This window comes from Onychomys torridus, chromosome 5, assembly GCF_903995425.1.
Source record: "Onychomys torridus chromosome 5, mOncTor1.1, whole genome shotgun sequence".
NCBI classification, from domain to species: Eukaryota; Metazoa; Chordata; class Mammalia; order Rodentia; family Cricetidae; genus Onychomys; species Onychomys torridus.
The window spans coordinates 114,287,007-114,303,489 of record NC_050447.1 but is presented as its reverse complement, the minus strand read 5'-3'; the positions used below and the strand labels follow the sequence as shown (position 1 = coordinate 114,303,489).

General features: G+C 41.9%; 1 protein-coding gene across 1 annotated transcript in view; it reads right to left on the bottom strand.

The window, feature by feature from the left end:
• Window positions 1-574: 574 nt before the first annotated feature.
• Window positions 575-16,483, bottom strand: part of Sycp2l (synaptonemal complex protein 2 like) — a 57,077-nt gene continuing 41,168 nt past the window's right edge. Inside the window, exons 24-29 of the mRNA XM_036188920.1 lie at window positions 9,300-9,373; window positions 9,080-9,149; window positions 5,570-5,644; window positions 4,294-4,403; window positions 3,178-3,269; window positions 575-842 (exon numbers count right to left, since the gene is read on the bottom strand). Of these exons, the coding sequence (XP_036044813.1) occupies window positions 575-842; window positions 3,178-3,269; window positions 4,294-4,403; window positions 5,570-5,644; window positions 9,080-9,149; window positions 9,300-9,373 (689 nt within the window). The remainder of the gene's footprint in view (window positions 843-3,177; window positions 3,270-4,293; window positions 4,404-5,569; window positions 5,645-9,079; window positions 9,150-9,299; window positions 9,374-16,483) is intronic.

The following is a 16,483-nucleotide window of genomic DNA, read 5'->3' as shown; positions in this document are numbered from 1 at the left end:
TGGCCACTGACCAGCTGTCTGTGCCCCTGTGAGCCCCTCACCCATGTTCCTGTACAGAGACAGGGAAGTAGAGGGAAAGTAGGTACTGAAGAGGGATCAGCAGGAACAGGACGGGGGTCAGGAGAATGTGGCAGGAGGAAATATGAGCCAAGTGTGTTCTATATGTATATGTAAAATGTCATTTTGGGGCCACAAGGTGATCCAGTGGATAAGGATGCTTGTTATACAAGCCTGACAACCTGAGTTTGATCCCTGGAACCCATTTAAAGGTGGGAGAACTGACCCCACAAAATCATTCCCTACCCTCTAAATGTGTGTGGTGGCATACAAGCTTCGTCTTTCATCATAATACACATATAATAAATAAAAATGTTACGTTTTTGAAATGTCATAATGAGCCAGATGTAATGCAATGTACTTTTAATCCCAGGACACAGGAGGCAAAGGCGGCGGTTCTCTGTGAGTCTGAGGCCAGCTTGGAATACATAGTGAGTTCCAGGACAGCCAGGGCTCCGTACAGAAACCCTGTCTCTAACAAACAAACAACAAAAAGATACTTCTAGAAAGAACAGCTTTAAAGGTACCTCAGTGCTTGCTGATCACAGAACGACTGCAAGTCAGCTGACTGCTTCTCCCAAAACTCCTGAAACGGAACAAAGATTTTGACTAAACACTCCATGCTTCCTTTTTTCCTAGAAAAGGTCATCTTTCTTCCCAGAGACAGGACAAGGAAGGAACTTGCCACAGCATCCTCTTCGAGGTATTTGAGATCCTGAAGATCCTTCTCCAAGTTGCTCAGCTCCTGAAGGACAGAACTGAGAAAGCTCTCCAGCCTGTTCAGCCTGCCAAACGCAAATGCAACAGACTTGTGGGATCAATTGGGTGTGATGCCATATTCCCAAGAGAGCTTGTTCACCAGACAGTCTTGCCTTAAAAACATGTTGGCACCTTCCTTCTCTTTCCACCTTTTTGTGTTCAGTGACCCCCATCTCAGAAACTCTCACTTAGCCCCTGAGAGCAGCCCAGAGGGAGCCACAAGGTCATCATTAACTTTACAATACATCACAGATGGCCCCAGGAAAGAGACCGGATGCCCCCTCCCTCACCGTCTGCTTGCTTCCCTCTGTCTGGCCTTGGGCTGCTGTGAGAGCTGTGCTCTGGTAGGTTCATACCCTTTTCCTACCTCTGTGTTTTAGTTTCAGATTTTCCAACAGTCACCGTTCTGTGTCTAAGCATCCTATAAATGGCTCGTCTGTTGGCATACTGTCTCCCTTTTCCTTTAGGCCTGATGCTCCATATAAACACAGACCCTGTGGCTTTCTGCTCATTTGGACGTAGAATGTTAAAAATCTTTGTCCCAGGGTAGTATTAGAAAGTGATGGAGGTAGGGCTTGCTGGGAGGTCTTAGATCATTCTGAGCATGCCCCAAAGGTGCCTCTGAGATATGGGGCTCTTGTTTTTATTTCCTAGCTGTCAGTTGAGCAGTTCTCTTTGCTACTCATTCTTGTCATGATACCCTTCTTTTACCACAGAGCCCAGAGCGACAGGGCCAATTGATCACAGACTAAATCCTCCGAAACCATGAGTCAAAATATGTGCGTGCATACACATGGAGCCTAGTTTTATTGCAATAGGGCCTCACTCTACAATCTCAGACCGATCTGAAACTCATTACATATCACAGACTGGCCAAAAACCATGGCAACTCTCCTGCCTCAGCCTCTGAAGTGCTGGAATTACAGGCACAAGCTGCCATGCCTAGCTACCTCAGGTATCTGTTAATAATCAGAACGCTACCTTACAGCTGGCCCTCACAGATGGCTCTCCCACACTGAGCATGGAGTGACCACCTGGCATTATCATTCAGCATGTGTTAGCTGAGTGGATATGCAGCTGAGGGTAAGGCCCTTAAAATACAGCAGGATCCAAAATCCAGAGCCCTCTGTGGCTTTGTCTGGCCATTGCATGTATACAAGAACGTGAAAAATATTCTTACTCAAATAATGCATTTTAATCCCAAGAATGTTTCTATTTCAGCTAAGCAAATACATACACATACATACACACACACACACACACACACACACACACACACACACACACACACACACACACACACTTCAAGCCATTTTCTCCAATATGGAGCAATCTCTAAGTTCTTCCCTATGCTGCTCAAGTTTTTGTCCCTAAGATCTCATTCAGAAAGTGCCTCCCTAGCAGTTGTTCTAAATGGACTAATTACACAGAAGTCCACCACTCACGTCTCCTTCCTTCTTCACGTCTCTGACATGTAGGCATCTTGGCACTCCCTACTGACTCGGTCATAAGGGTGATACATAAGAAGATGTATTATATCTTCTTACCACAGCTTAACGTAACATTTACCCTTCTAATCATGTTTAAGAAGGCAGTTCAAGGCTGTAGTCTCATTCATGGTACTCTCCGGCCTCACCATTACAGTTACAGTTCTCTTATCACGAGAAAAAAATCTGCACCAATTAAACAATAACAGCCTCTCCCTCGGCCCCTCTGGTGTTTTCTGTCTCTATAATTTTGACCCACTCCAGCAGGTGCCCCTCATTTAAGCAGAGTCATGCAATATTTCCCCTCTAGGGCCTGGCTTCTTTCTCTTAGGATAATGTTTACAAGGTTCATCCGTGTTTAGCATGTATATTGGTGTGTGTGTGTGTGTGTGTGTGTGTGTGTGTAACAACAATAATCCAAGAAAAAGAGGCTATCTGTTTGAGAGAGGGATGTATGGAAGGAGGGAGGGCATTTGAGAGGGGCTCAAGGGTGGGAAGGAAAGGAGAAAGTGGTATATTTTAACTAAAAACATAAATTTCTCCCCAAGGTTGGATGACAGTCAGTGGGGTGGACACACCACACTTTAGTCTGTTTTTACATAGCTCCCTGGGACTGCCCTGTCTCCACAGGTGGATTATCGTTTCTAAAGAAGCCTGTTTCAGGGTTGATCACTGGTAGACACGAAGAGGCTGAAGGAAAATGTTGAGCCCCAGCTCTTGTCTTGTAGATGGAAAACAAGACGCCATAATGGTTAAAATACACAGGAGGCCTCACATCCCCCACACTGTGTCTCCTTAGCCCACCCCCACACGTAATAGTCACAAGATACATGTTATTTCACCCCTGTGACTCTGCTTTTCAATCCATATTTACCTGCACGTGTATATCTGGTTCCAAAGTCTGACTAGGCAGCCTGGCACTTCCTTTGCCTTCTCTGAAGAAAGTGGAATCTCCTTCTGTTTGAGCTAAAGCCATAACACAAAACACAAAATAATCGCATCTGGGGTAAACATGGTACATAAGTTAGCTGAGTGTTTACTGAGTTAGAGAGATGCCACCAGCACACAGTGATGCTCAGAGGAAACATTCCTGCAGAGAGACCTCAGTAAAGCATCATCCTGTGTCCATTTCAGGCTTGCCTCCAGTTTGGTGTGATAATGAACAAGAGAAACTGAAAAAACCTATGTTCATGGTATTGATAGAACATATTCATTATATATATGTATAGTCATACTATTGATATAAGGTATATAATGTGCCCATTATACATTGGCTTATTGCAGAAAGCAGGATTCTGGAGGTCTCCTGAGTTAATTAGAGAGATGTTGGCTGGGTACAATATTTTTCACAAATATGCTGATACAGAAGTCATTGAGGACTTTCAAATAATAAGACAAGGTCAGAGGAGCCTGAAATTGCTGTGATATGCATTTCACAGACAAAGCTTAGATGGCTTGTATGCCCCCGGGTCTTAGAGTCTGCTCTCCCACACACAGTTCCCTCCTTCATTTGTTACTATGGCCAAATCAGTGCCTTCTGAGAATGCCACCCATGAAACCAAGCCAAGAACATTTGGTCTCACTGCAGAGTAGTCTTTTCAATACAAACTATAATTCAGAGTGGCGATAAAAATCAGTGACCACAGCTGAGATGAATGCTCTTGCCTCACACTCAGGAGACCTTCATACACGAAGGGTTCTGTACTCCAGAAGAAAGAAAGGAACTTGGCACTTTAAATTCAGAACGAGCTGAGTTTTCTTTCTGTGGCCTTTTTACCCAACTTCAGTCGACAAACTGAAAATATGGAACTGGAGCGATCCCTCAGTCCATTTGTGCCTGTTGACCAGTACCTGTCCATTCCCCACTTCTCCCTGGCCCCTGTCACCCACCCCTCTGCTCTCCCTTCTTGTTCAACGTTTGTAGATATTATATATATTGGTGAGGTCATGTGTTTTTCTGATTCATTCCACATTTTCTGCCTTAGTGGACTGATACCTCAAATCTTCTTTTCAGATCTCTAGTGAAGTTTTCAAGGGCTGTTTTTAAAGCAGAACTATTTGCATTTTCTGGCACATCTTCTTGGGATAAAGTAGAAATACCTGATAAACAAAAATAAAATATTAAAGATGACAAAAAATCCTCAAGTAGACATGCTTGATCTATCTGCTGACCAGAGGATGGAACCATTAGTCAGAATCACAAATATAAAACATACACACCCCCAACTAGCTATTTTGGATCTGATTCTGCAACATGGCTGACCCTGGCCATGGCCACACTAGTTAGCGCATACTGAATCAGTCAGACAAGCACCTCACACTGCTTCCCACCAAATCCACCCTCTTTCAAGTGATCATTCCATCCCAACCTTCTCAGCACCTTAAATCAGATCAGTTGATACTGTATGTAAGAGCAAAGCTTGGGTATTACAGGAAGTTGTCAGGAACACACAACAGAGGAGACAGTGAAATGGCTCAGTGGCTGATGGTGCTTGTCACCATGCCTGATGACCAGAGTTTAGTCCTTGGGGCCCATATGGTATAAGGAGAAAACTGACACCAGAAAGTTGTTCTCCAACCTTCACACATGCACAACATGCATGTTTGTGTACACAAATAACAGAGGGTATATAGGTTACCTCAACGGGGATGGCCTGACAGAATTTCTGGGTGCCACCCTTACCTAGGCATATAAGAGGTCTCTGTTAAGCATTTGCATTTGCCAACTCATCCATTTCTTACAAAAACCATAGTAGGTACTTCTAATATTCACATGAAACATGGACACCACATGACTTCTGCAAGTCCGCACCAGTGGCTCCAGGAATAGAATGCAGGTTATCTCAAATCATAGCCTTTATGCCTCTGGGCTTCCCAGTTTATCTTCTCAGAGCCCTTCATTTCAATACATAGTGCTATTCATCCAGAAAGCTGGCCAAGCTCACATACACATGCCAGGTCACTCTCTATAAATTATGTATGCACACAAATGTAATTGCTGTCAGCTAAGCAGAAGTCTGTTTAGAACCTGTGGATCTTAAAGGAGAGCTACAGTGCAGACATCAAAATGCTGGAAGGGAGGGCGTGTGCTTTATCTACAATTTGTGGAACAATTTGTTTATCTCAGAAAGAACAGGATGCTTAGCACGTAGGCTGCAGTAGCCCCGGTGATCTTAGAATGTAGCTCTTGTAATTCACATTGGTACATTAAAAACAAACATAGCAATCATCCCTCCCACAGCTGCCGGCTGAATGCATGGAGTTACCTGTCACGATGGGGGATCTTGGAGCATCTTCTAATCTTGATTGCTTTGGGGCAGCAATACTTCCATCTGGGGTCTCTAAACATAAACAGCACTGTGATGAAACTCTTGTGTGCATGTTTCTTTTGTTTCAAATGTATCTTGTCCTCTTTTCCTGGCGGTTCTCACATGTGCGCCACTGTATCTGCACTGCTCTGTGTTGATTTGGGTCTTTCTATATCCCTCTCTCCAACCAGCTCTTCTTACATCCCCAACCTGCCCCCTCTTGCACTCATAACCTCTACAGACACACATGCATAAGAACATCCTACTGAGTCTAATTAGTATTGCATTTATTTTCATGCATTTAGGGCTGACTCCTTGGGATTAGGGTTTCATCACTGAGGGGAAAAATTATTTCTCTTTCCCTCAGCAGCCATTGACTTCCAGTAGCTCTTCATCTAGGGTGGGCCTTGTGAGATTTTCCTGCATCTAGGATGGTGTCTCAACTGGTATGGTCTTTGCAGGTCTTTGTGCAGGCAGCGATGGTATCCCAAGTTCATGGGGCACATCCCTGTCTGGTCCAGAAGAAACTGTCACACAGTATCAGTCCTAGTGCTCAGGCTCTTAAAAACATTTACACCTGCACTTCTGTGATGTTGCCTGGGTCTTAGGTGTAGGAGTTGTGCTGTGGGTGTCCCATTTGGGGGCAGGTATCCCTGCAGTCATTTATTTATTGCACTATAACTGGTTTTGGACCTCTTTTTTCTAATTAATATCTAACTTTGATGCAACACAAGTGACCCTCATTTCCTTCTCACTACTAAATAGCTTATTATTGGGTGGATGGACCAAACTCCACCTACGCATCAAAGCACTGGTGTCTACTGATGCCTGAAGGAGGACTTGGCTACAGACATCAGACATCCCTTTGATGAGTTTAGACATGTTTAGGAATTCTCTGCTTCACAAGGTACAGACAGACTTGCTAAACATAGTGTTTCAAATAAAGCCAGAACAGTGGACAGCAACAGTATTTCCAACTGGCTGTAGCTGTGGCTTTATTTGTGAGTCCCCTCCCTTCTAGTGACCTCTGTGTTTGTGTCATACCATGTTGTTTTTGGCACTGTGTGGAATTACTTGAAGTCAGGTACTGTGATACCTTGAGCTTTGCTCCTTCTCTCTGGGATGCTTTGGTGATGTAGGTCTTTTGTGCATCCTTATGAACTTTAGGGTCCCCACCCACCCACTTTTCTGGAGAGTGTGACTGAAAGTGGGATGGAGCCTGCATTGAATCTGTAGGTCACTTTTACACTTCTTCAACAAATGGTGCTAGGGAGCCGGGGACACACACATAGAAGGGAGGAACTAGACCCTTAATTCTCACTCTCTACAAAAGTCAACTTGAAATGTCTGAAAGATGTCACTATCAAATCGGACATTCTAAAACTGCTGGAGAAAAACACAGGGGAAACACTTTGAGATCTAGGGATGGACAAGAACTTTCTAAAAGGACTCCGGCTGCCTACAAGATCATAGTAAGAATTAAAGAGTGGGATCTCATAAAACCTGAAAGCTTGTGCATAGCAGAGGGAACTATTAAAAGAATGAGGAGATGGCCTACAGAATGAGAGAATATCTTTTCCAGCTAGATATCCAACAGGGGACCAGTATTTAGAAAAAATAAAGAACTCCAAAACATATACAAATAATCCAGTCAATAAATTAACAAAGGAATTTGGTAGGTGGTTTTCAAAACATTAAGCATAAATGTTCAGTAAACATGAAAAAAACATGTGACAGCTTTAGTCATCAGAGAAATGCAAATGAAAAAACACACTGAAATTCTGTCTCATCCCAGACCCTGAGCAAACAGCAGGTACTGCAAGGATAGGGTGGAGTTATTGTCCAGTGTTGGTGGGAACGTATTTAGTGCAACCACTGTGGACACAAGTAAGAGTCTTCAAGACACTAAGAACAGCACTACCATACAACACAGCTATACCATTCCTGGGCCTGTATCCACAGGAATCTAAGTCTGTATACTACAGAAACACCTGGTCATCCATTTGAGCCACCTTTCAAAATAACCAAGTTATAGAACGAGCCTACAGATTAATTAACTAAGAAAATATCGTAGACCCCACATAACTCTGTCCAGTCCATCCAGAATTGTGCAGGACTATAAACCAGCTGGTTGACTGCCAGACTACCTCTCCTCTATGCTCCAGCCCATTTGGAGTCTCATAGGAAGGAAACCTTGTCAGGCAAGTTCCCTAGACCTCCACAAAGGACCATCTGGAGGTGCACAGGAATGAAGCAACAAGGTGAGTCCCTCAGATGCCTACTCACACCACCCCAAGACTCCCAGGCTGAGAATTAGTAGCACCCACTTTCATAACAGCCAGGTGCTGTGGGATGGTCTTTCTGTATGCTGTGAATATGTGTTGCTACCATTAATTAATAAAGAAGCTGCCTTGGCCTATGGCAAGACAGGTTATAGCCAGGCAGGAAACCCAAGCAAAGGTACTGGTAGAAGAAAGGTGGAGTCGGGGGAGATGGCATGGGACCCTGAGGGAGCAAGATATAATGGAACACAAGTAAAGTCATGAGACATATGGCAATACACAGATTAATAGAAATGGGTTAACTTAAGATAAAACAGCTAATTAGCAATATGCCTGAGCCTAGACCAAACAGTTTGTAATTAATATAAGCTTCTGTGTATTTATTTGAGACCGAGCAGCGGTAGGACACAGGAAAAGTTCTGGCTACAGGCAGGCATGTCACCCTGACTCACCAGGAAGAGCCACTCACTTATTCTATCAGTAAGTAGGCCCCAGATCTGGTGCCTCACATTGAACCTTTCTATGTTCAGACCCAGCAGAGAGCCACAGTCGCTTGCTTTTTGGTTACCAGAGAATTGGAATCCACTCATACTCGCCTGTCAAAGTCAGGTCCAAACACCCGAAAGGAAGACCTACAAATTCTTCAGACCAGATCTAAAGTCGACCAGTATTGGACAATAGCCAAAACTCCCACTGCTGGTCAGTTGTACAAGCAGTGAAATAGGTCCACATGCCCACAGGTCACATCACAAATCACAAACAATAAGAGGCCAGGACATGACTTTCCCCAGAACCAAGAACTACAGAAATCTTTGCCAAGGAGAATTACCTAGGTGAACCCAATGCCATGAATCTGCTTGAAACCCAAGGGAACACAAGGATGCTGAATGAAGTAAAAAGATAGAAATATTGAAGGAAAGTCAAGTGGACATGAAGCTGGAATTGGAAAATTCAGTTACCCAATCAGAAATCTAATGGGTAGAAAGGATCAAGCAGAATAGAAAATGTTGGGACCTGAAGATAATGTAGAGGAATTAGATAATGAAATCAAAGAATATCATTACTTTTTAAAACACATATGAAAGGGACATGCACAAAGTGATTTTTATCTGGTACAATCTTAAAATGGTCCAGATTAATTTCACTTTTTATCTGTTTTTAAAAAAAAAATGAATTACTCAACCACCTCTTTGTTGTGAATTTTCTAGCTTGTGTTTGAAGCTACTGTTTTCCATGAATGAGTCCCGGTTCACAATCTGAAACACAAAATACAGACATGTATATAATGGGCATGTATACATAATTGTAAAAAAAGTGGTACTATAGCATCTTGTCAACAGAATAAGCCATTGTTTCATGCAAATATAATTTCAATTCTAGAAAATTGAATGAATAACAAACTGTACCTGAGGTATGTTTTCTTCAACTTCTGGGGGCTCTAAGGAAGACAGACTGTCTGATGAATGAGGACTTAGAAATTCTGAATATTAGAGAAAACAATATCAGTGAGTAAATAAAGCAAGAAGTAAAGACAAATAACATTCTGTGACTGCACTCTGTATCAGATTTCATCATTAAAAATTGAGGAACAGTCCTAAACAAAATCTGTATGTCTCTTGGGGCATATATGCTTGTTGGGTGTGTATGTCACCTCGGCTTGATCAGCTGCCTCAGTAGCTGTCCATCTGGCCCTAAGATGATGGACAAGGACTCTGTCCAGCCTTGCTTCTCTCCCCTCTGACTTAAGTTACCTCCTTTATTTTGTTACACTTTCCTGTGTGTGATGACTTGATATGCCCATACATCATTTACTAATTATTACATCCCAGTTAATTTAACACATCGCTCACTATTACAGAAATTGTTCATCTAAAGATGTAAGAGTTACAAGCATTGACATCTCTGTATCCCCACCCACATGGTAAACATTATTTTATTTTCTGCTTCTATGATTTTGAAAATTTTAGGTTCCACACATGGGTAAAGTTCATCTAACAGCGTCTCTCCATTTGCCTTGTTTCATGTAGTAAAACAGCCTCTAGATTCACCTTTTCCACAAAAGGCAAGACAGGGAATGGAATCATATGCACACCACATTTTTTTTGTCAACCACCCATCCACTAGTAGACATTTAAGTTGTTCCACATCTTACTATGAGTTTGGGTTAACGACACTGAGCACCTCTTCATACACTTGGTGGACATTTGGGCATTTCAACCACTTTCAATTCTTTTTCACACTGAAGCTGCAAGTTTCGTACAGGTTTTAAACATCAAGACTTGACCAGCTATATTCAAACTCTCTCTGTAAGTGGTCAGGCATTCCATCAGCTGTACAAAAGCTTTCTGTTGATGCAGTCTTATTACTGCTGCCTGCTTCTGCACATCTAAAAAGTCATTGCCAAGAGCAATGTCAAGGAGCAGTTTCCCTGTACTTTATTTCAAGAATGTTACAGTTTCCTTGTTGTATAATGCAGAGTTGCATAGGCCATGCAAGTCTATCATATACTTTGAGCACATTGCCCCATGCCCAATTGCTAATTAGTCTCCTTTACATACAACCTTGTTTCTACTTTCATGTCATATGTATGTATGATTTTATATATCTATAAAGTCTAGGACCCACAGACAGGGAAATATATTGAGGGGCTGAAGAGATGATTCAATGGTTAAGAGCACTGGCTGCTCTTCCAGAGGCCCCCCGTTTGATTCCCAGAACCCACATGGCAGCTCACAACCATCTTTCACTCCAGTTCCAAGGATTCCAACACCCTCCTCTGGCCTCGATGGGGATCAGGCCCACACAGGGTACACATATATACAAGCAAGTAAGATACCCAGACACATAAAACAAAAACAAAAATACCATTTGACTTGTCACAGACTCATAGTTTAATCTGATTAGCTCCAATTGCAGCCATTATCCTGCAAATGACATGGTGCCATGCTTCATGATCAAATTCCTTTGTGAATATACACTTTTTAAAGATTTTATGCATATGAGTGTTCTGCCTGCATGTATGTCTGCACACCAGAAGAGGGCATTAGATCCTGTGGAACTACAGTTGTAGATAGCTGTGAGCCACAATGTGGGTGTTGATAATTGAACCCAGGATCTCTGCAAGAGCATCCAGTGATTTTAACTAGTGAACCATCTCTGCAGCCCCTACCACATTTTCTTTATCCATTTCTCTGTTGATAAACACCTAAGTTAGTTCTATAACTTGGCTATTGTGATTCATGCTGCAATAGTTCCTAATGCTAATTTAATCCATTTTGAGGGTGGTTTTTTTTTTTCACAATTTAAAACAAAGGCCCTACTCTGTTCTTTTGCATGTAGATATCCAGTTTCCCACATATCACCCATTAAACACTTTTCCTTCTCTATCATTTAGTTTTTCATCCATGGCAAAGATTAGTTGACTGTATGTGTGGTGTTTGTATTGGATCTAACTGGCCTTTGTTTTTATACCAACTTTACTTTCTATGGCTCTGTAACATAAAATGAAATGAGGGACTTTTGACATATGAATCTGAACTCTGTTCCTTCCCAAGATTGCTGTGGCTGTTTGAGGTTTTCTGAGGCTCCATAAAATTTTTAGGATTTATTTTTCTATTTTGGTGAGGGATGTATGTAGAATGTTGACAAAGACTGGACATAAACTGCAAATTACTTTGCATGGTGTGATGTTCTTAAAATACCATTTCTTCCAGTCCAGGAGATGAGAGAGCCTTCCATGTATTCATCTCTTCTTCAGATACTTCCATCAGTGTTTTTTCCTTCTTCAGTATATAGAACTTTCACTTTGTTGCTTAATTTGTTCCTATTATTTTCCCCTTATAAATAGGATCATTGTCTTGCATCATGTTTCAGATAACTCTCTGCTAGCATAGAGGACAGATCTTAAAATTAACATGAATTGTACATATTAATGGAGTTTTGTGATGTTTCTATACATCAAAATAGTATGCATTGATTAAAGCCAACCATCCTTTGTCAATCTTCTCCACCCCCGCCCCACATCCCCTCCCCAACTTCTAGAAGTCTAGCTTCTACTGTCAAGAAGAATTTAGCTTCTACTAATGAGAAAGGACACATGGTACTGGTCTCTGTTTGACTTATCTCATACAAATCCTCCAGATTCCACCCATTTTGATGCAAAAGGCAAGATGCCATTCCTCTCTATGGCTTAATAATACATTTTATATAAATGCTACATTTTTGCTACCTGTACATATTTCTGTACAGGAGCATCTGGGATGGTCCCATGTTTTAGTTCATTTATTTAAGTTCATATTTAAGTGTCATCCTGAAGGTTTCCCTCTTTGGCACGCTGATTTCATTCCCTTTGATTACAACCACAGAAGTGGGCAGTTATACCATATGGTAAGTCTAGTCTTTGTTTTGTAAGGGACCTCAAATGGGTCTCTGTAATAGCTACACTAATTTGGTATATAAGAATTAATTCCCATTGTCCACATCCTTGTCAACAGTATTTTAAAGTAAGTTGTCATATCTAGGTAAGCTGAGTCCTTGTTATAGTTAGATTTGTTTTATTTGTGCTAAAGATTAACCCAGCATACACCATTCAATGCTCTCTCACAGGTCTATAGTACCCGCCACTCAGTAAAGGCTTGATACTCATTTCCTTAGTGGCTAATTCCATTACAACACTTTTTTTCCTGAATCATTCTCACATTTTGCATCCCTAGAATGAAACCAGCTTTACTCTTTTAGTAGTGTTTTTAATTCTTCTCTCATTTATTACATCCTGACTACAGTTTCCCCTCCCTCCTCTCCTCTCAGTCCCTTCCTCCAACCCCCGCTCCTATCCACTCTTCAGAAAAGGGCAGGCCTCCCAGGGATATCAACCAAACATGGTTATCAAGTTGCAAGAAGACTAGGCACATCCCTCATATTAAGGCTGGATGAAGCAACCCAATGGGAGGGAAAGGGTCCCAAAACAGTCAAAAGAGACAGAGACAGCCTCCACTCCCACTGTTAGGAGTTCCACAAGAAGACCAAGGTGCACAACCATAACATATGTGCAGAGGACCTAGGTCAGTCCCATGTAGGCTCTCTGGTTGTCAGTTCAGTCTCTGGGAGTTCCTATGAGCCCAGATTAGTTGATGCTGTAGGTTTTCTTGTGATGTCCTTGACCCCTCTGACTCCCACACTCCTTCCTCTCTCTCTTCTGCAGGATTCTCCAAGTTCTGCCTAATGTTTGGCCATGAAATCAACTTTATAATGGTGAAAAGTCTTGCTATATTGAACTTGACTTGCTAGTGTGTTGTCGAATTTATGTATAATCATCAAGGATCCATGCTGTGGTTTGTTGTGTCCTTGTCACATTTTGGTAACAGGGCAATGCTGTCACCAATGACAGTAAGGTCATGGTGGTGGCTTGGTGAGGTTAAGTGCTTGTCACGCAAGCCTGGAGACCCAAGTCTGGATTCCTAGACACCATATAAAAGGCAGATGTAGTAGCAGCACAAACATCTGTAACTTCATCATGCCCATGGGAAGATAGGAGGCAGACACACATATGCAAGAGACTCTCAAAACTACAGGGGTCAGCTAGCCTGATGTCTACAGCAGTCAATAAACCCTACATCAAAAGAGTGAGAAGGCCTGGCACCAGACAGTTCTCCTCTGGTCTGCATGCATGCACACAAAATAAGATAAAGAGCAATTGAGAAAGACACCTGATGTTAATCTGTGGCGCGCGCGCGCGTGCACACACACACACACACACACACACACACACACAATTATTTTTAAGGATTAGAAATAATGTTTTCTATGTTTGGCTTTATGGAATAGTGTGAGGATTTTCATTATTCTTTAAAATTTTGGGTAAAAATTTCAGCAGTATAACTATCCAGTTCCTGGGCTTTTGTTCGAAGGAAACTTCATTATTGCTCCATCTCATTGCTTTTAGGGTATTTTATGTTCTCATGGATCAGTCTTGGTGGAATGTGTGTCCAGAGATTTGTCCATTTCTCTTAAGCCTCTAATTTGTTGGTATAGTTTTTTTTTTTTAATAGTCTGGATAATCTGTGTAATTCTGTGGTATTGGTTACAATGTCCTCACCAATTACATGTGAGTCACCTTCAGCTGTTGATAGTATAGCCAACTGTTTTATCTTTTTAAAATGCAACTTTCACTGACTTACCTTTTTTTGTTCCTATTTGATGATCTCTGCTCTAATTTTTATTATTTTTTTTCCCTATCTGTCCATTGTGAGTTTGCTTTTTTACATTCTTTGAGATACATTAGACTATTTTAAACATTTTAATAAACTAGACACTAATTTTTTTTTAATTCCCTATTTTTAAAAATGATTTGTGTGGGTGGTGGTGGGGCATGTATGTGCACTATGTGCATGCCTGATTCCCATAAACACCAGAAGAGGGCACCAAATGCCTGAAACTGAAATTAAGGGTGGCTGTGAGCCACCATGTGGATGCTGGGAATGAACCCGGGTCCTAGGCAAGAACAGCAAGTGTGTTTTAACTGCTGAGCCATCGCTCTGGCCCCACCCTTCCCTCTTAATATGCTACTTTTGCTGCATTTCACAAGTTTCACTATGCTGTATTTCTACTTTCATTTGTTGCAATGCATTAAATCTTTTCTCCTAACTGATGACTTAGTGTTCCTTCAAAAAGTCCATTATTAAGAATATGACATAACCACCCGCCATGAGCCATCCCCACTTGAGAAACCCATATGGGAGTCCAAAACTACTGAAACAGCTGGTATGTCTGAGAAAGAATTCAGAGTTTTACCCTTTTTTAAAGAATAATCGTGTAGAAGTGTCAGTCAGATGAAGGAAATCTATCCAATCCAAGACCTTGGCAAGACAGTCTCCAAAGTAGTTGTAACAGTTAATGAGTTGGAGATCCAAATCCAAAATAGAAGAAAATTTAGCACAGAGATTGAAACTTTGAAAAACAGAAATGCTTAAAATGAAGGAGATGGTCCATTAAATAAAAACCACGAGAGGTACATCATTAACAGTCAGTGGTGTGGGTCATGTGTCTCCATGTGTCTCCAGGTGACACATGGAGACAAGTTATGGCGTGAGTTGCATGCAGGGCTCTCCCTCTGGTACTCACACTAGGTCCTGGCAGCAGTGTGTGTGGTTGGTGATGGTGGAGCAGAGTCTATGTTGATAGGAATAGGTAGGAGAACATTGGCAGTATTCCTTCCTTGAGACTACAGCCAGAGCTAGGCAAAGTTCCTTTGGAAGGCCCTTTATGCAGATTCATCCAGGCACAGGGTTTTTAGCTGGAATCAAGGGAGTTATTCAAGACTCCTCAAGTCACTGTAGATGTGGCAGCAGGGGAGCCTAGGTGTCCTTTCCATAACCTGCCAGCAGCAGGTGCCTGGGCTCAGCACAGGTTGAGGAAGAGTGAACAGGAACCATTTTACTGCCTTGGCACAAACCCATTTACATCTGGTAACACCCTCTGTTCTAGAGGGAGAACACCCAGATCTCCTAGGCCAGGGCAGTCTTTTCACTCTGGCATGGCGCCCACCTCTGATAGTGCAGGGTACCTGTCACTTCCTGTCTTCTCTGTGGAGGAGCTGGGTTCTGCTCTGAGCTTCTTTGTTCAGACAGCTTGAATCAATAAATCACCAGGGAAAGACACAACTAACTTTTATATATTGGGTTGGATCTGTCTAGTTTTAATGAACTGGTTCATTAGTTTTAACAATTTTGGGTAACATTTTTGGGACTTTCTCTCTCTCTCTCTCTCTCTCTCTCTCTCTCTGGTTTTTCGAGACAGAGTTTCTCTATGTAGCTTTGTGCCTTTCCTAGAACTCACTTTGTAGACCAGGCTGGCCTGGACTTCTCTTTTTATCAAATGGTATTTTCAATCATTCCTCTTATTTCTGTCTTATTGATTGCTCTGGTGAGAGCTTCTAGGACTGCACTGAATTGAATGGTGGAGTGGACACCTACCTTGCCAGCTTCTTCTAAATCTTTGACAAAACCTTTCACCCTTTAATATGACATGAGATGTAAGTTTTTAATGCATAGCCTTTGATATGCTGAGGTATATTCTATGTATATTTAATTTTTGAGTGTTTTTATCATGAGAATGTAGAATTTCTCTAATAATTTCTTTCGAAACTATTGAAATTATGACTTTGATTCCTCATTTTGTTCTTGTGGTGAATGTCATTATCAATTTTCATAAGTTCAACCATCCTTGCATTATAGGGATAAATCCCACTTAATAATGGTTCACAATGCTTTTAATGTGCTGCCAAAGTCAGTTTATTAGTTGTCTTAGTGTTTCAATTGCTGTAATACAACACTACAACCAAAAGCAACTTGGAGAGGGAAAGGGCTTTACCAGGTATTTCAATTCACAGTGCATTGTCAAAGGACGCCAAGGCAGAAGAAAATCAGGGCAGAAACTCGAGGTAGGAACCTGGAGACAGGAACTGAAGCAGGGACCATGAAGGGACACTACTTGGTTTGTTCCTCATGGTTTGTTCACCCTACTTTGTCACACGATTCGGGACCACCTGCCCAGGTTGATACTGCCCACAGTAATCTGGGGCCCTCTCACAATC